The 20,756-nt window shown below is 41.1% G+C and overlaps 2 protein-coding genes across 15 annotated transcripts in view; one reads left to right on the forward strand and one right to left on the reverse strand.

Annotated features, from left to right (window-relative positions):
- Window positions 1–20,756, reverse strand: part of PPFIBP1 (PPFIA binding protein 1) — a 153,699-nt gene that overhangs the window by 70,938 nt on the left and 62,005 nt on the right. The window lies entirely within an intron of this gene.
- On the forward strand, window positions 16,948–18,261 carry C12H12orf71 (chromosome 12 C12orf71 homolog). Its single transcript, XM_063115701.1, has 2 exons — window positions 16,948–17,472; window positions 17,986–18,261. Exons 1-2 carry the CDS (start codon window positions 16,948–16,950, stop codon window positions 18,259–18,261), a joined length of 801 nt encoding a protein of 266 aa, XP_062971771.1.

Here is a 20,756-nt window from a genome sequence, read left to right on the forward strand (position 1 = left end):
TTACTAAATCACTGGGCTACCAGGGATTTCCAGAAGTTGCACGTTGTTCTTCTGTTTCTAACTAGGACAAAGAGATCTATTTTACTTTGGAGGCAAACCGATTGACATCTCCAGTCAGGGCCACCATTCTGGCTGTGCAGGTTATGTCCTGCACTGAGTGCCTCACCCTGGGCAAGTTGGCACTGAAATCCAGCCCGGTCCAGCTCAGGGGCTGTGTTTGCCTGGAGGAGGGACCATTTTCTAATTTGCACAGGCTCTCTAAGGATTAGCAGTGGCTCTTAGTATATATTCTTCAAAAAGCAATCGAACGGGCGATTTGTCAGCTTTAATTTTAATATAACTGTCATCAGAGAATGTCACGTTCGCCCTTTTCTCTGTAGATACCCTTGCGATACAGGTCAACAACTACCTCAGTGAAGGGTGGTGGTTTTAAGGATCTTTAGTTGAGGAAGTGAAACAGTCAGTGGGACTGGAGTGTAGAGAACAAAGGGGAAGTGGCTCCAAATGAGGTTGGACATGTTGGTGGGGCCATGTCATTCAGGGCCCATGGGAGCCAGTTTGAGAATCTAAAAATTATCCTATCAACAGGAGGATGTCATTGAAGTGTCTTAAGCACAGGGGTGATCTGATGATTTGCGTTTCTAAAAAAACCTCTCTATATAGATAATGAGTCAGAAGGAAGCCAGAGAAGACGTGGAAGCTGCCGTTGAGAGCTGGTGGACTGGAAAGGATGGAGCATTGACGTGGAGAGAAGTAGACAGATTCAAGATCTGTTAGGAGATGGAACTGATGGGACCCCGTGGAGTAAATACTGGATGCAGGAACACAAGTATGAGAGGAAAGGAACGATGCCCGGGATGCTGTCCAGCCAATGGCACCAACAGAATCGGCCGATGACAATGCCATTTATAAAGAACACTGGAGGACGATGAGTGTGTGAGTTCAGTTTTTAGAGCTGAGACTTCCATAAAGTCGTGGGTTGAAATGCTTTCTAGTATATGCTGGTACTAAAATATGATATGCCATCCTTATATTTTTTTAAAATAAAATCTGAGAAATGCAATTTTGATCAGACTTTAAGAAGCACTGTGGCTACAGGCTAAATATAAGATTTGTAGTTCTCAAATTATTCTCCATGGCCACATTCCTATCCCCACCCCTGAAGTATTTTTGGTTAGACCAGTTGCTCTGACAGTAAGGAAATCTCAGAAGAACGAAAAAGGGGAAACATAGCCCGTGTGGTAGGAGTTCAAAGTCACATAAACACCCTAATAATCATCCCCTCCCCCATTCTTTCACCCTCTGTTTGTTCCCATCATCATTATGCATTTTTGATAAATCAAGACACCACATTCATTAAAAGCAGCGTGTCTCAAAGTGTGCTGTCCACACCAGCCTAACTTGAGAACGTGTTAGAAATGCAAATTCTCAAGCTCCACCTCAGACAGGCTGAATCACAAATTGTGAGAGTGGGACCCAGAAATCTGTGTTTTAACAAATCTTCCAGGTGATTCACTTAGGTTTAAGAACCACTAACATAATTAATTGGATTTCCTTCACATTTGCTTCCTAATTGTGGCAACTTTTTTTTTTTCCTGTTAAAATTTCCTCGGTGCTTCAAAACTGCAGTCAATATTAAGTAAAGTCCTTCCCCAGGGCATGCCATTCTCCCTTTTGGACCTCAACAAGCTATCTCCCAGGAGGAGGTGGACATCCGGTTTTGCCTGCACTAACCTGAATCTTAGCCACATCCCTGAGTCAATTGTTGGTGTCATGACACTTCTGCTCTGAGCTCCTCCAGTTAGTAGTGCCTGTACCACTCTCGGCACACCGCCTTGTAATTGTAAGTTAACATGATCACAACAGGGATCCTGCCTTTTATTTGAATTCATCACAGTGTCGTGTGTGTGTGTGTGTGTGTGTGTGTGTGTGTGTGTGTGTGTAAGCTAATAAAAATCCAACTGGTTGTTCTAGATCAGTGTTTCTCAAGGCAGGGTCGGCTGGCATAAGAATCATCTGGAATACATATTGAGAGTGCAGATTCTAGGCCCCATTCCTAATCTATTAAACCAAAAATTCCTCAGAATGGGGCATAGGAATCTGCATTTTCAATGCACACTGAAATGTGATTACCACTGATGTAGATGAAATTCATCTTGATAGCACTACAGACTTGGATTAACAGAGCACTACGTAAACTCTGAAGTGAAACAAACTGAGAAGGGTTTACCTTGTTGCTAACCTGTGATCACTTCTTACATATATCTGTGATGGTAAAGTTTTAAAACACCTACCTCACACTTCATGCTTTCTCTAAGATTTAGTCTACAAATATTGTGAGATATATTTCTTATCAGTTGGGTCTCCCCCAACCCAAACTTTATGGAATTGATTTTTCAACCCTAATGAATTTTACCTTTTTATTCTCAGCACAGATTTCTGGGCTTTAAGACCATTTTAAAGATATCCTTTGGTCTGTTTCTCCTAGACTTATTCATTTGCAAATTGTCAAAGCTTATGTAAGCTTCAGCAAAATTTAAACATGGAATCTCAGGTAAAAAAGAAAACATCAAAATAGCTATAAAATAGCAAACAAAATAGTGTCACACTGCGCCACAGCCAAAAAAATTTCCTAGCTTTAGTTATGAAAGTTAAACTCTTACTCCCCCACAACCAACTGCCCCACAATCTCCTCCCTACCTAGTGGGCACATGGGCCCCTCCCTCTCCCACACCCCAAAAATGCCTGTAGACAGAACCACTGTCAAAATAGTTACCATAAGATATGTTATATAACAGAAACAGAAGGAAATCAAGAGACGAATGATTTTTAATACTTCTGCAAGAGAAATAGCTATAAGACAAGAGAGAAAATGACTGCCCTTTCCTAAAGTCAATACTGGGTCTTTCTCGAAACAATATGTGTTCATCTTTATCTCACCAAACACATACAGATCCTTTTAAAAAATATGTATATATTGCACTGTCTAGTTAAATTTTCAACAGTTCCTTCTAAACTAAGCTGTGTAATGGAAACATACACAGAAACATACGCCCCTAAAGTCAATGAAAATTACTAGCCTTGGGTGTTTCTAATGCATAATCTTAATTTTTATTTTTGAATTTGACAATGGAATTGCCAAACTCCATTTCTGACATTCATTTTAAGAGGATAATTTTAATATATATTCACGGAAGGAACATATATTGGTTCATTCTGGTTAGCAGAAAATTTTTTTAAATTGAGATATAATTCACATATAGTACAAGTCGTCCTTTTTAGGTGTATGTCTCAATAAGCTTTGACATATGAACAGTCGTGTAACCACCATGAAAAATGTGTCGAACTGTGTTGCCCAACAGAGTTGCCCCATGTGGCTACTGGAGCAATTAAATGAAATGTGACCCACCCAAAATCAGATGTGCTGTAAGTATAAAATATACACCAGACTTCAAAGATTTAGTTAAAAAAAAAAAAAAAAAAGGAAAGATCTTATTAATAATTTTGTATTGATTTTATAATGAAATTATATTTTAATACATTGTGTTAAATAAAAAACAGTAAAATTAATTTTAGCTGTGGCTTTTTCCTTTTTTATATGTATGTATTAGAAAATTAAAAGTTAAAAGTTAATGGTTTGCATTTGTGGCTCATTACATTTTTATTGGACAGATGAGATCTACCCTCCAAAGAGCTCCCTTTGTGGTCAATACCATTTTCCTACCCCCAGCTCCTGGCAACCACTGATATGATCCCTATCCCTAAAATTTTGCTTTTGGTAGGTTTTTAAACATACTTCCCCTTTTGTCTTGTAGTTTCTAGTTTTCCATAACCACCTTGTATTATTCTTATAATTTTTTGAAAAACTTATTTTTAACTTTACAAGATTTTTAGAACCTTGCCTATAGTTTTCACTAACCAATGTCATTCTCATTAGCCCATTCGCAAGCTGGTAGGCCACCACAAATACATTTTGGGTAATAAACTGTCTTCCAAGAGGAGATGGGCTCAAGTGGTTTATAACTGAATGGAAACCATTGTGCACACAAAACAGCCTCCATTCACAGATGCTGTGGGAGATCCGAGCCAGAGGTGGGAGCCTCCCATGGCTTAATTTTATTTAGCCTCAGGGAAGTGTAGAGAAAGCTTTATCTGTGCTAAAAATAAAAATGTAAAGTTCTGAATTGGCAAATCATTTAAAGGTGGGATGGGGAGCAGGGGTAGGAGGTTTTGGCTGGCAGGCAGTTCTGCTAGTGGGAACGCTCTGATGCTGATGCTGATGCTGATGGCCAGAGAGGTGCAGAGAGACGGCCGACCCTCATGTCGCTCAGCCCCATCCTAGGTTCGCCTGTTCCCATTCTGCTTATCCTCAATACCCTTCTAATTAAACAGAAGCTGATTATTATTTACACAGGCATTCACGTTTCCTGCTCTTATTCATATTCATTCTTCACTCACTCCTCAGATACCGTATACCATCTTTCGGAGTTTCCAGAATATAAGAAAGATACTGTAGGCCACCGCCTGTCCCTGTGGCTTAGTTTGGGAGCTGGAGGCAAGTCTGTCTGCCTCTGAGCCCTTGGGGTCCTTCACAGATAATCAACCTTGAGCATTTCCACCCCTCACTTCTACCTCTGCCCCTTTCCTTTACAGTACCCTAGAGAACCAGATCAAAGGCCTTTGCATTTTGAGCATTTTACTAGTCCTTTAAGGAAAGGTAGTAAAAATACCAACTATGCTCTTTGGTCTCTGGTTTCTTGTTTCCCCTGAGGTAACTCCCCAGGAAGTCTACATCCTCCCCATCTTTCCCCTCAAACATTTTTTTGTGGAAAACTTTCCAGCAAGGGGATTGCCTGCCCAATTTAGAATGGTGCCAAGGGGAGAACAACTGCAGGCCTCTGACATTAGACGACACTAGATAATGCACGAGATATGGAGAAGTCTCCAGTGTGGCTCGCACACAAGTGATACATTGGGAAAGGATGCTAACTCCAGTGGTTCTCCAAATATGACAGCAGGACTCTGGGAGGGGTTCACTGATCAGGCACTGGGCTGGTGGATGCAGAAACTACCCAGAGAAACATGAATCCACCTTGCTCTCGTGGTGGCTCCAGTCCAGCAGGGGAGACAGCCAGATAACCACACAAATACAGGAGTTCCAGTCAAGATGATGGAATAGATGGTCCCCAGCGTCACTCTCCCCCACAAATCAACCAATTTACAACTATTAAAAAGCAATGACAGCCAAGCTGGGGCCACTAGAGCTCAGGGGAAGAGGAGGAGAGACCTATGGAGTGCATGAAGGCAGGAGAAGCCACGATGAGAGAAAGAAAGAACTGCTCCAACCGTTTTGAGCCCTGGCCACTTCCAGGCTGGCCCTGCTGAGCTCATGGAGCAGGACCCAGCAAAAGCCACAGTTGTGTTACCATGGACCCACATAGGAGTGAAGCGCCACAATAACCAAAAAAAGAAGCCACTCAGAGGCCAGTGAGTCACCACAAGGGACTGATGCATGGCCTGACCCATAGAAAGTGTTTGGAGCGTGGGCAGTAGGGGAGATGGGCCCACCAGGGGAACACTAGGGCACAGCAAGGACAGCTGATCTGTCCCCCAGTCAGCACAGGACCACTCAGAGGTGACTGGTCAGGAATACAGAACTGCAGGGGGTGCAGTTTGCTGAAAAGACTTAGGTGCAAACCAGCGTTTCTATAAAACCCAGGTGTTCTGGATCTCATGAGAGCCGGAAGTACCTACAAAGTCAATCATTAAAACCTGAGCTGCACAAAAAGCCTTCCTCAGGGAATCAGCAGCAAAGCAACAATTTAGCTCAACCAGAGCTCAAGTACTGGCCCCCACAGGAAGTCCCCCCATTTTAGAAGTAAGTAAAGGACAACAAATTAGTTCCAGTGCAGAGTTTAAGTAGTAGGAACAGCAAATAATCCAACACAGTACTGGAAGAAAAAACAAAATACCCACAGACCAGAGACAAAGTTTGATATTAACTAGTAAAGGTCTCACATCACCAAAGAACACCTATAAAACCTAGAAGGATCAGAAGTCCCCTGGGCTACGAAGACAGGGAGTGGGGGAGGGCTGACACCCTGGGGCCATGACCCCAGAGGGCATGCCCCCTGACACCCGCAACCAGCCCAGCGAAAACCACCTAGCCACCACAGGAAGCACCTGGAGCTCCCAAGCTGGGATGGTGGGGGAGCAAAGGCTTCAGCCACACCCCCTTGACATCTGCACCCAGCTCAGCAATGAGTGGGCCACCACTGGAAGCTCCATGGTCTCCCATGCAGGAATGAGGGGGATGCTACAGGCCTCAACTCTGCCCTTCCTCCTTCCTCCTTCTCCCACCCTATTTCCTCCCCCTTTTCCCTCTCCTCCTCCTCACCAGCTGCTCTGCAACATCATAGAGTGTAAAAATAATAATAATAATAATAATAATAAATAAATAAACTTAAAAATCACACAAATAAAAGTATGGTTATTAAACACACACGTGATTTTGAAGTGCAATCAGGATTGGAAATTAATCTGTGTCTAAAGTTTTAGAATAAAATGAAAACATTTTCTCCTTTCATTGGGTACTGCCAATGAAAGACAGAGGAAGGAGTTTGTTTCCTCAATTATGGAATGAAAATAAACCATTAACAAAGCATATATAATATGTAATTGTTACAAAAAGACTGCAAGGAAGACATTACTATCTCTATTTTATAGATGAAGCAAAGCCAGGTCAAAAATAGGTTTGCTGCTGCCAGAAGTGGCAGGCTGCAAGCCTGGAACTTGACAGGCACTCAACTGGTGGGCCCACAGTTGTTGAATTAACAAAAAAAATTGAAAAATATAGAAAATATTCTAACAGAGAACTAAGAGAGGACTATAGGTTGCCTGTATTTGGTATTGCATGAGGCACCATCAGACTTGGCCTGAAGTATGTATGGGTCTTGACATTAGGAAATAAGATAGGAAAGGCAATATCCTTAAATGTTTGGCAACTATACAAATTATTTTGATTGAGTTCTCACTTAAGAAATAAAGAAGCCACAGGCTCCACCATGCGATGGTCTGGCCACAAGAATTGGGGGATTCAATCAAGCCTAAAATAAGGTGGTTAACACCAGCAATGCAGAATGGAAAGGGTTGTTATAAAGACTGAATGAGATAATCTATACACAGACAGTTACATTGTCTGCACGTTTTCAAGATACTTCAACATGGGTAGTCGTGAATGAAGGGTGATAATTACATTTAACCCATACCCTGGGGTAGTCAGCATTTGGATAACTGATCAAAAGCTCATGTAAACAGAAAACCAAGTCAACCATGTTTATCTCTGATAAACACCAGAGGGTTGTTATTTAGCATAATGTCTGCCACAGTGATTTTTGATTGATAAAATGGTGTTCACAGTGGGCTCTAAGTGTTGTACAGACATTCCCACTCTTGCATAAACTGAAAATAAGAATCTACCCAGCCAAAGTTGTCTAAACCGTTAAAATGGTGCCTTCACAGCGTACATTCAGGGCAACTAATGTAGGCCATGGTGACGATAGTTAATAACATTCTATTACATACTTGAAATTTGCTAGGTGAGTAGATTGTAAGTGTTCTCACCCCATACACACACACAAATGGTCACTATGTGACGTAATGGATGTGTCGATGAACTTGACTGTAGTAATCACTTGACGATGTATACATATATCAAATCATCACATTGCAAATCTTAAACATATATAATATTTATCTGTCAATTATACCTCAATAAAACTGGGGAGAGGGGAATGGTGACCTTGGCTGAAGATTCCTACAAGCCTTGTTTCTAGATGCTTTGTAGGAAATTTTGTCACCTGATCGTGACAAGAAAGCCAAATCCTGACACTAGCATATTGTCCCATCTACTTCTAATAAAACTTTTGTTCAGAGTGCTATCCAGATGCACCAAAGGACAGAGCATAGGGACTTTCTAGAGCAACGCTGTCCAGTAGGACTTTCTGTGATGATGAAAATGTTGAGAATGTTTGTCGGCCCTGTCTAATAAGGTGGTACAGGTGGTCACTGATCATAGAAATGTGGCGAGTGTGACTGAAGGACCAAACTTTTAATTTAATTCAATTTTAATTTTAGGGCTGACCGGTTAGCTCAGTTGGTTAGAGCACAGCCTTATAACATCAAGGTCATGAGGTCATGAGTTCAGATCTCCATACCGGCCAGCACAAAAAAAAAAAAAAAAAGAAAAAACAATTTTAATTTTAGTAGCCACATGTGGCTAGTGGCTATCCTGTTAGCATAGTTCTGAAGCTTATAGAACAAGGCTGTATGATGCTTTTGTGCCTGCTTTTTGTTTTTAAAGGCTTCCATGTGTGGCAGAATTCACTCTGAGTTGCTTTCATGGCAACACTAAGTGGTGAAACTGTGGGACAGGAGACCAATAGTTCTCCTCCACTAGCATTGTTGACTAGCCATACAACCCATGATGCATGAACAAATCAGCTGAGGCCAGTTTTCAAAAGTGGCAGCAAAGCTGCAGACAGCCTCTGGACTTTAAAGACAGGTCTGGGTTCCCTGAATTGCAAACCTTAATATTAGAATGAAAATACACAACTCAGAGGGTTGTTTTGAAATTAAATAACCAAACATGGGAAAGCACCTAGCAGAGTTTGTGGTGTTTGGTAGAGTTTTGATTACATTTAACTTTGCTTACACCAAAAGTCTATTTTTACCACCACACTCCTGTAATTAAGTGCACAAGCTTTGATAAGTTTACATCTGTTTGGGAATGAACATATGAGTATAAATAGAGCATAAGAAATTGTACCCATCCTCTCTCCACTCCCAAAAGATAAATACTACAAATATTTCAGCTAAGAATTTGGTCTGGGAGAAGGATATCCTTGTCACAATAATTCTAATAAAACAAAACAAGCCATGGGAATAAAACTTCCTGTTTTCTAAAGAGCATCGTGTGTAGTTCATTTACATTGATTCTTCCCACCCCCCAACATTTTTACTGGTAAAATACATGCAAAATTTACCATGGGGGTATAGCGAATGGGGAAAGGGAAAGGGGAGATGTTAGTCAACAAGTACAAAGTTTCAGGTGGACAGGTAAGTAAGTTCTGGTGTTCTATTGCACAGCACAGTGACGATAGTTAGAATACATAATAAAGTACTGCATACTAAAAATAACTGAAAGAGAGGATTTTAAATGTTTTCAGCAGAAAGAAGTGATAAAGACTTCAGGTGAATATGCTAATTAGCCTGATATGATCATTTCACAATATATACATGTATCAAAACATCACATTGTACCCCATAAATATATACAATTATTATTTGTCAATTAAAAATAAAGCTAAACAAATTTTTACCACCTTAACTATTTTTAAGTGCACAGTTCAGTGGTATTAAGTAAATTCATATCTACATTAGTTTTTATCCTCAAAGGTAAAATGACATATTAATACATAAAACAACATTAAAACATGCACAAGATAAACATCAAATTCAGAATAGTGCTGATGGGAGAAGTGGAGAAAGAAGGGGATCAGAAAGGAATAAAAGGGGGCTTAAGTTTTATCTACAATGTTTTTTTTTAAAAAACAATGAATCAAATATGGCAAAATATTAAGACTTGACCAAACTGAGTTAAGTATATAGGTGTTTGCTATATCATTTCCTGTACTTTTACGTATTCTTCCTTCAACTTTTTATTTTGACTTAATTTTAGACATACAGAGAAGTTGCATACATAGTACAGGGTATTCATATATCCCTCAGCCCACTCCCCCAATGCTAGCATCTTACACAACACAGCACAATGATAAGACCAGGATATAACTTTAGTAGAAGAGTATTCACTAAAATAAAAAAGTATTGAAATTTCCCCAGTGTTTCCACTATGATCCTATCTAGAATCATACATTGCATTTAGCTGTTATTTTTCCTTAGTCTCCCCCAGTCTGTGACAGTAACTCAGTCTTTCCTTGTCTTTCATGACCTAATACTTATCAGTTATTTGTCAAACATCCCACAATTGAAGTCTGTCTGATATTTTCTCATAATTAGGCCAAGATTATGTATTGCTGGCAAAATACTACAGAAACGACACTGTGCCCTTAGTGTATCATATCACAGATTCAGGATGTCTCTTTATGTATTCTTAAAATATTTTATGATTTCAAATAATGAAAAATAAAGTAGCTATAAGTAGCTATATTAGTCTGGGTTCTCCAGAGAAGCAGAACCAATAGGAGGTGTATATATATCTTTACCTGTCTTTCTCTGTGAGGGTACTTCAAAAAGTTCATGGAAAGATTCCCATTGTCTTTAATTCTACTTTTCTACAAACTTTCTGAAGTACCGTCATATGTATGTATGTGTGTACACACACACACACGTGCGCGTGCGCACACACGCACAGTCATATGCCACATAACAACATTCAGATCAACAACGGACCTCATATACGATGGTGGTCCCATAAGATTATAATGGCTATACCACATAGCCTGAGAATGTAGTAGGCTATACCATCGAGGTTTGTGTAAATGCACTCTATGATGTTCACACAATGACAAAATCGCCTAACAACACATTTCTCAGAACATATCCCCATTGTTAAGCAACTCCTGACTGTGTATATATATATACACATATATATGTGTGTTATGTACATGGGGAGGGAGAGAGAGAGAGAGAGTGAGATTATAAGGAATTAGCTCACATGGTTATGGATGCTGAGAAGTCCCAAGATCTGCCATCTGCAAGCTGGAGACCCAGGAGAGCCAATGGTACAGTCTGTGTCCAAAGGCCTGAGGAGCAGGAGAGCTGATAGTCTAAGTCCCAGTCTGAATCTGGATGCAGGGGAAGACTGATGTCCCAGCTCTAACACAGTCAGGCAGAGCAAAATCTCCCTTATTCAGTCTTGTGTTCTATTCAGGCCTCCAATGGATTTGATGAGGCCCAACCACATTTGGAAAGACAATCTGCTTTACTGTGTCTACTGATTCAGATGTTAATCTCATCCAGAAACACCCTTGCAGACACGCCCAGAATAATGTTTAACCAAATATGTAGGCACCCGATGGCCTAGTCAAGTTAACACATAAAACTAATCATCAGCTCTTTTGTAAAGAGTGCTGCGATGAACATTGGGGAACAGGTATACCTTCGACTTGATGATTTCCATTCCTCTGGGTATATTCCCAGCAGTGGGATAGCTGGGTCGTATGGTAGGTCTATCTGCAATTGTTTGAGGAACCTCCATACCATTTTGCATAGAGGCTGCACCATTTTGCAGTCCCACCAACAATGTATGAGAGTTCCTTTTTCTCCACAACCTCGCCAGCATTTATCGTTCAGAGTCTTTTGGATTTTAGCCATCCTAACTGGGGTGAGATGGTATCTCAGTGTAGTTTTGATTTGCATTTCCCGGATGCTGAGTGATGTTGAGCACTTTTTCATATGTCTGTTGGCCATTTGTATATCTTCCTTAGAAAAATGCCTACTTAGCTCTTTTGCCCATTTTTTAATTGGGTTGCTTGTTTTTTTCTTGTAAAGTTGTTTGAGTTCCTTGTATATTCTGGATATTAATCCTTTGTCAGATGCATATTTTGCAGCCAAGAGTTGGAACCAGCCCAAATGTCCATCATCGGATGAGTGGATATGGAAAATGTGGTACATCTACACAATGGAATACTACTCAGCTATAAAAACAAACGAAACACTGCCATTTGCAACAACATGGATGGACCTTGAGAGAATTATATTAAGTGAAACGAGTCAGGCACAGAAAGAGAAATACCACATGTTCTTACTTATTGGTGGGAGCTAAAAATAAATAAATAAATTCACACACACACACACACACACACACACACACACACACACACACACACAAAAAAAAAAAAAAAAACCCAGGGGGGGGTGGGGGAGAGAAGACATAACAACTACAGTTCCCTGAAGTTGATATGACAAGCAAACAGAAAGGACATTGTTGAGTGGGAGGGAGGAGAGGGAGGAGGGAGGGAGGTTTCAGTAATGGGCCACAATAATCAACCACATTGTATATTGACAAAATAAAATATAAAAATAAATTAAAAAAAAAAAACTAATCATCAGAATAGCTTAACTTCTAAATTAGAAACTTCCTACTCTATATTTATGTTCCAAATCCCATCAAGTCAAATGGATTTCAGGGAGTGCTCCAATTCTTAAAAAGTTACTATTATTAACGGGCTTTGGGCCTAAAACATTATAAATCCACAACATACTATCATTTTTAAAACCTTAATCCTTATTATGGATGATCTTGCTTCAAGAGAAAAGGCAGTTTATATTATTTAAATAATATAATTATAATCCAAGCAAGTCAAATTAAGGCCCTAAGAAATAAATGAACAAAGTGATATTGTTAATGAGGACCCCAAATCCCCTCACCTCTTCTTAGAGGTGAAAGTTAAGTTACCATTTAGAATTGACTGCACTCCTCAGCATGGCATCCTAAGGCTGATGTGTGTCATTGTTACTTCCATGATGTCTTAGGGAAAAAAAGTCTGAGTGAATTAATACATATCAAATATTAATAATGATTATCTTTTTTTCTGGGGCAAGAGAGAAGGTGAGCTTCAGGAACTTTCGTTATCTGAATTGTATATTTATAAAATAAAGAGAGAGAGAGAAAGAGAGAGAGAGATGTGTAAACATATTGTAGAGAAATGGTAAAAATAAGTTAATAAAATTTCATGTTTTCTCTGAGGTTGCCTCCCTTTGAAGCTGTTTTATCTTCAGGATCACTATAAACTTCAATGGTTTAGTCTGGAAAATCGTTTTTTCTTTTTCCTTCTTAAATGTTTATATTCAGTTCAAAGTGCTCCACTTCCATGCGTAATGGTACAACATACAGTTTCTTCCCCTTCCCCTTCAGCTGCATCAAAAGAAAGCTACTTATGAATTCTTTTCTAGGCTTCAGTGTTCTGGAAGGCAGTCACAGAGTGCTTATGAAAAGCCAGATCAGAGGAGTCCAGATCTCAACATATCAAAGAGGAAGTTGAATACCTATCTTAAATCTCATTTTAGCCTGCCCCAAATGGAGACACCATTACTCAGGGCCAGTCCTGTGTACCATGTGCACCTCTTATATGTCTCTTCGAACATGCTGTTCCCCTCAAAGGAGTTTCTTTCAAGGAAACAGAATATGGGGTCGATTTTGGACTGGGTCAGCACTCCCAGGAATCTTCCAGGGAGGAGGTGGGCAGTCAGCCTCCTGAGAGACGATGGTATATAGAAGTAAAGACTATGGCTTCTGAAGCCATACTGCTCATGTCTGAATCCAAGTTCTTGGAGGGTAATGATCTAGGAATGTGGGAAGCTATGTAATGGCTCATCTCTGGGTTCCTTCTTCTATAAAATGGGGCAAATAATGATACTTAACTGATTGGGGTCATTGTGAGGTTTAAGCACATTAACACATGTAAAGTGCTTAAGCAAAAGACCTGGCATATAGTAAGTGCTCAATAAACACTACGGAGCATGCTGCCTCTAACTTACAGGTCTCCAATCACTCTTGGGAGTTGTGGGCAGTCTGTGGGTACTCACCAGGATGCATCGGCTAGGTAGTAGAAACTGTTTCTCCCAACTCCAACTCTGCCTGTTTCTTCTATCATGCCATCCTAACAGCTGAAACAGAGTCACCTAAAACCCTCTTATTTAACAGAACCTAGAAATTTAAGCCAGCACAACAGTGAAAAACCTGAGAGTGAGTCATGGTCAACTTTAAATGTGATCTTGTTAAATAGAAATACAAACAGAGACAAATATTTGGAAAAGATCTTAAGAAATTGATAAATTCCAATGACTGGAGGTTCTTTTAGGTCAGAAAAGTGTTCTTGGAGTTTTTCTTTTTATGAGTGTGCTTGTGTGTGTGTCTCTCTTTATGTGTGTATGTGTGTTTAAACCCATACCTCTTTGATAAATACAAAAATCTTATGGTTTCTTTTAGTACCATTTGAAATTTGAAATCTAAAAAAGTGACCAAAAGCAAATTTAAGAAACGTTCATTTTATATTATGCTTTTCCAAAGTATACATGTACCCTATCCCTAGGAAAGTCTGAGTTCATCCCCTACTCCCTTCCTGAGAATCAATGAATTGGACCTAGAAACAATATCTCATAGTCTCACAGTTTAGACCAGACCTAGACCAGACCGGATATTGCTATAACTACAAATGCCAAGAAGAATTTGCTATTAAAGTAGGTTTTTTTGCTTTAGTCTATGCAAATGAAAGTCTTCAAATCTACATGACCCACATTTGTCCTCTGAATTGCACATATAGAAACAGAGAATGAAAGATTTACCACCTCCACCTAGGAAGGACCCACTGAGAACACTGTAGCACCGAGGGCAAAGTGACCAGACTGGATCACTGGGGACTATGATTTAATCCATCCCCAAACAAGTTCCTGATGCCACCAGGAAGGGAAGGGCAGCCTGGGATGCTGGGCCATGAAGGGGAAGGGTTTAGTGAGCAGCTGGGGTGCCTAGAGGATGAAGACAATGAGGAAAAGCAAAGCTCCAGTTCTAGGAGGACCCAGACCCTTCAGGTTACTAGAGAGGCTGTCCACATAGGTAACATGGGCACAAGGGAACCAGAACAAGAGCAGAGGCCCAGTTAATAGAACCGATGTAAAAAGCATCGACTTAATCTCAGGAATAAGGCAGAAGCCTTGCTGGGAAACTCAACAGAGTTTCTCAACAATGCACCCCTCCAAACTTTTTCCATGACCCTCTTCACATTTTTCCTTCTAATATCAGGGGACACACGTCTTTTTACAATCAATCCCCCATCCATGCCACGGATCCCACCTTTACCCTCCTCAAAAAGTAGCCAACCTCTTATATTCTGAACCTCTCCCCCTGTATTGATTCCTTCCATCTTTTTTATTTAGAAGGTGGGTGTGCAAACTAAGCCTCGACTCTGCTTCCTCCCGCCCACCCTGCTCAGACATTCTAAAGCACAGTCTGTATTCACTGTTCCACTCCTCTCCTTCCACTCCTTCCTCAGACCAGTGCAGCCTGGCTCCTCCTACAAACCTGCCGATTCCATCCCCTTTAAAGCCAACCAGTAATGTTCATGCCATCAAGCCAATGGGAAGTTTTGTTTTGTTTTGAATCATGTCAAATATTTCAATGTATTGTGAACTGCCTAGAAGAAAGCCTGGTAAGTGAATATCACCGTCCAAGTGCAGGCTCAGAGGAAAAAATCCAAGCTCCTCACCAGGGGTAGAAGGCCTTCCGTGAGCTCACTGGTCCACCTGATGTCCCCAACAAGAGGCTATTCTCACCTGGATGTCCTTGCTCATGCTGGGCCCTCACTCCCCACCCCTACCTCTTCATTACTTCACTAACTTCCACTCCTCCATAAATGTTCAGACCACAAGGACTCTCCCTCAGGTGGCCTTTCCTGGTACCCAACCCCAATCCCATCCTGGCTGCATAAGGTGCCCTCCTTTCGTTCTCTTGTGACATTATTTTGAAGTTCTGTTGTTGCACTAACCACTCTGTCCCAAAATAGGCTGCGTCCATCTCACCTAATGGGCTCTAAATTCCGTAAGGACAGGAACCATATCAGACACATTCATGACAAGAGGGAAGAAACCACCATCACATCTGTCCTTCCGCCCTCAAGAGGGGTCCTCTTCAGCCCAGGATGATATGGGTACAGAATATTTTGGAAGTGACAGGATGGATCCTGTGATTTTCTATCTCTTTTTTTCTCTTTCCACATTTCTGGCTTTAACTTGGGGGTTTTATTGTTGCCATGGTAACCAACAGTCCCAGAACACGGACTTCTGACGGTTGGACTTTTAGCCACTAAGACTCAGGACCTGAAGGATTTCTAACATTCCCCGATTGTGCCTCAGGAGTTGGCAGCACCTATTCCACGTGGGCAGCCACCAGAGCAGGGCACGACAGTCTTCAGTGAGTATGTGTGTGTGTCTGTCTGTTCTTCCACCCCCACTTCCTTGCTGGGGCATCATGGAATAAGCTGGACTAAAAATTGCCATCAGATGGTGAAAGGATGGGCATCAAAAATGGCTGTAACCTTTCTGGAAAGAAATTTGGTATCAGCTATCACAAGACTTTAATATATTTTCGATATTTAGTCCATTAACCCAACATATAGGAATATAACAAGAGATGCAAAGATTTATAGACAAGGGGGTTTACTGTAGACGTATTTATTAAAACAATAACAATCGTCTAACGGTTATTAATAAGACAGTGGTTAAAAGTTACAGAATAGCCATATATGTGTTTATTGTAGGCTGTGCCATAAAATTTAATAATCTCAGCTTCAACTGATGTGAACGTACATTCACATATACATGTGTGTATATGTGCGTATACATGCATAAATATACATGTATACACATATGTACAAATAAAGAAAAAAGATTATAAGGAAATCCATCAGAATGTTTTAATAATGATTATCATTATTTCTGGGTGTGGGATCATAGGCATATTTTATTTCCATTTTCATACTTTTCTGCATTTTTCAAATTTTATACTATGATCATCCTTTCATGATACAAGTTCTTTCAACTGTAAGAAGACACAGGATGAGAGGTATCAGGTGGAGATGCTTAGTAGAGAGGGTTATTACATAATGAAATAAGTTTTTAAAAGGAAAGGGCTGTCTCTTCGGCCCTTCACTGGAAACTTCCAATGAAAAAATAGTACAAACTTCTATCTGAATGGGATAGCTCCAAATACCAAAAGGAATGGACAATGTTATTGCTTATGTACCATGACTCTCTTCTCTCTGATCCCATCTGGGTTTTTTTAGTTTTTTTTTTTTTTTTTTTTTTTTTCCCTTTCCTTTTACAGCTTCCTGAGTTGAGGGAGACCTGAGATTTGGGACTTTGAACTCCATGGCATACTCGTCCTCTAGCAGTGACTACACTGACACAGAGCACTGTGACTCTGAAACCAAATCCAACCTGAGCCTCTCTGTGGGCTATTTCCCCTATGAGGACACCTTCATCTATGAGACACCCTCCTGTGAAGACACGTCTTGCAAGGGTTCTCCAATCCCTTCCCTCCCTCCTATCCAAGGGACATGGCGAACTGAAAGCAGAGGGAGACTCCTGAAGAGACAAGACCAAATTCAAGACAAGCCAGAGCAGTTTTGCAAACTAAGCATCCCCCTGGCCTGGGATGTTGACGTGGGCTCTAATAATGCAGACTCAATAGCTAATTGGGATCTAAATGGAGACAAACAGTGGATAGACAAATACCCAAAAGAGAGGAAACTGACTCTCAGCAGGCTGAATGGTCTTCTGCAAAAGCTTCAGACATTTCTAGAAAATCAGAAAGACGATGACTCTGTGTTCCCTGAATCTACTCAGGAGGAAGATTTCCAACTGTCCAGCAGCTCTGCTCCTGATATGGTTCAGGTCAGTCATCGAGAACACAATACTGGCCAAGACTTGCCCATGTGCAAACCACCAGAAAATGTAGATGTCGTCCAGTTCCCACAGATTCCTCCAAGGCTTGAGGAACATCAACTTGCTGAGGTGAGCACAGATATGCCTCGCAGGAGAGCAAAGGATAAACCTGGTGGGGGCCAGGCTGAACCCCATGGAGCCTTACTACCTGCTGTGAAGCAGGGCTGGGCCCTGGGGGTCTGACAGGACTCAAAGGGGGAGAAAGATAAAAGCAAGAAAGGAGTCAGGGTGGAGTTGTAGGGGACATACTGCACACTGAGGCAGAGAAGAGGGTAAGAAACAAAGACAAGGGCTAACAATTCCACCTAAAAGTCTGTGTTTAAGTACTAATGAGTATTGAAACTTAGCATTTACAGTTGGGCTACTTTGGGTAAAAGGATTTGAGTTCCGTTAGTGAGTAAACATTGACTCCACTGCTGTCAAGGTGACATGTATCCAACTCAACCTTCATTTTCTTGGCAGATGATAAGCCAGGCAACCAGCAGCCACAGGACAAGCGCAAAAGACACCTCCTCAATCTCATCAGAGCAGCCAGAGAAGGGGGACACTCCTTCCGACACACAAGCCATCTCCTGTCTCAACTGTGGCTGCGTTTTCCGCTGGCTCAGGAAGCACATCCTCGGCTCTCTGTTGAGGAGACAGCACCGTAACAAGCCCACTGGGAGCCCCCATCAGCTGGCACCAAAGAAAAGACACTGTCGAGCAAGCAGGAGAATCCATACTCAGGAATCCCTCTAATTAGGATGCGCTCTATCGCCAGATCTTTAGACTTTTTGATAGCCCCTGTTCTATAGTCCCTATGAGTTTATTTCTTCCCTCAATAAACAAAACAAATATTGTTGTTATCTACGTCCTCCTCTCACACCTTCTTGCCTCAGGCTGAAAGTAGATAGTTGTCTACAAGACTGAAATTTATTCTCAGGAAATTTTAAGTGGGATTATGCTTTCTAAACTGAACGCATTTCTTTTCTCTCGTCTCCCCCTTTCTTATTGTATTTTACCCTATTTCACCTATTTTATATATTTTGACCTATTTTATCATTAACCCAAATCCCCATTTTCAGAAGGCAGCAGTACAACCCATCAGATCCTCACCTTGGCAATAGGGTTTGGTTGAACGTCCAGTGTCAGTGGGTACAGAGTCACTCGGGAGGCTCATTTCCCCTGGTAGTTTTGGGGGAGTTCAGACAGTGGTTCTGATGCTCCTTGGGGACCAGACTGCTTCTAGCATATGTTGCCTTGGCTGTACTAAGGGGCTTTCCTTGTTGTTATGATGGGAGAGATAATAATACATACCTGATAGGGTTGTTGTGAGAATTAATGAGATAAATACCATTATTGTTGTTGCTCTTAGTCATTCTCCTGAGGATCTCCCCAGAAGACGCGATTCAAGGGATATCAAAGACCGAGAGTTTGAGTCAACTCTCATTGAAATATTTCCCACACAGAAGCAATATTTACCAAACGTTAAGGGTTTTCAGCAGATCTTGACATAACAAATCCTCTCCCAACCCATCCCACCGTGCCCTCGGAAGTTCCTGTGCAATTGGCATTCAGCTGTCTGCTAAGCGTCAGCTTCTTTGAGGAAGGATGTACTTACCCTTCATGCCCCGACTGTCCCTGTTATTATCAACTCACCTCCCCAGCGCCACTATCATCTTCCTCATTCATCCACAGGGTCGCTCAACAGTCCTCCCACCTTCAGCTTTTACTACCAACCTGTGTGGACTTCAAAGTCCACGTGGAAAAGCATGTGATTCTTGACTCTCAGATTCATTCCTTTCCTCAATTTCCTTATCCCCTTCCTTCCTTCTACAAATATTTAGCACACAGGAGTGCCAGATACTTTTCTAGCTTACCAAATAAAGACTCAGTCTTTGAGCTCAGCTGGCTTCTTATTTAAGAGATAAAGCCACGTAAATGTATGTCTATAAAGGGAGGTTCATGGGTGATAAGAGTCTGTAGGGTGTATACACTGGGTACTAAACGAAGAATAACTAATTCAGCATGGAGAGGTTGATTTTAAAGAGTTTCACATGTGAGGCTGCTTGAGTTACCAACATGGTTAGTTTAAGATGGAGGACGGAAGCTGCTAGATAACCTGGTGTGGAGTAGAGGTATGAGATCTTGGCTGATTAACAATGGATGTGAGAGACAGTGTAGATGACATGGCCCAGGAAAGGTAGCCCAGCAGGAGGAAAGAGATCAAAGGACAGGGCCCTTTGAGCAATATATGCTCAAGTTCACACCCTCGGTCCCTTCACAGCCAGAATTCTCACTTGATCCACCTGTCTGAGAACACCTTCCCACTCCAGGAGCTCGCTTGAATGCCCTCATCCACCTCTGCTTGCTCTCTGATGTCACCAAGACTTTGAGTGCCATCACCGCACTTGTTTCCCAACTTTCATTGACTTCCCTCCAGATCTAACCTACATACCTTTTTCCTAAACCGTGGCACTTCTATCACATCTAGTAACATTCACAACATCTCACCGTTTTCTTCTCCCAGATCTTCTTTAAATCTATACTCACCAAATTCCCTAAAAGGACACGCTTGCCTCTCATTAGGGCCAAAACACAAAACCACAGGGATTGCCTTCTCCATTCCCTGACTGCTGGGGAACACTTTCTTAAAGACCCTGCTCTAGGATTAGTAGGAGGCAATACTGATCCCTCCAGGCAAAGTTGGCCATGTCATTCCTTGAGCTGTCCCCAGTCCCTGCCTTGCCACCCCCACACCATAACCTATACTTTTCAGCTCTCTTTTATCTATTTTACCTATAGATGGTGAGCTTCTGAGGGCAAGCACCAGGTGTTAGTTCATTTTTATTGCAAAATCCTAAACACTACCTAGTACAGAGTAGTCTGTCTCTCTGATTCTATATAATTCTTTACATGTTTTCGCATATCCTATATCTCTGAATTTTTTCTATATAATTTTTTGAAAGGTGAAATACAACAGGTTAAAGAGTTGCTATTCTTTACGTCAAAAGCAATTGGTTAGCAAAGTTAAGAGTAGGAATGAGTGGTGAGGGAGACAAGAAGAAGAAAAAACGGCCATCAATAGAAAGTCAAGAGAGACTGAGAAACCTATTTAAAACTAGGGGAATTTAGACAGTAATTTGAAAATTTAATTCAACAAATATGCATGTAGCCTTAATGCTACTTCATACTAGGCACTATGACAGGCTTAAAAGAAAACTGACATCTCCTATTCTTGGGGAACTTGAATC

Source organism: Cynocephalus volans, chromosome 12 (assembly GCF_027409185.1).
Source record: "Cynocephalus volans isolate mCynVol1 chromosome 12, mCynVol1.pri, whole genome shotgun sequence".
In the NCBI taxonomy this organism is placed as follows: domain Eukaryota; kingdom Metazoa; phylum Chordata; class Mammalia; order Dermoptera; family Cynocephalidae; genus Cynocephalus; species Cynocephalus volans.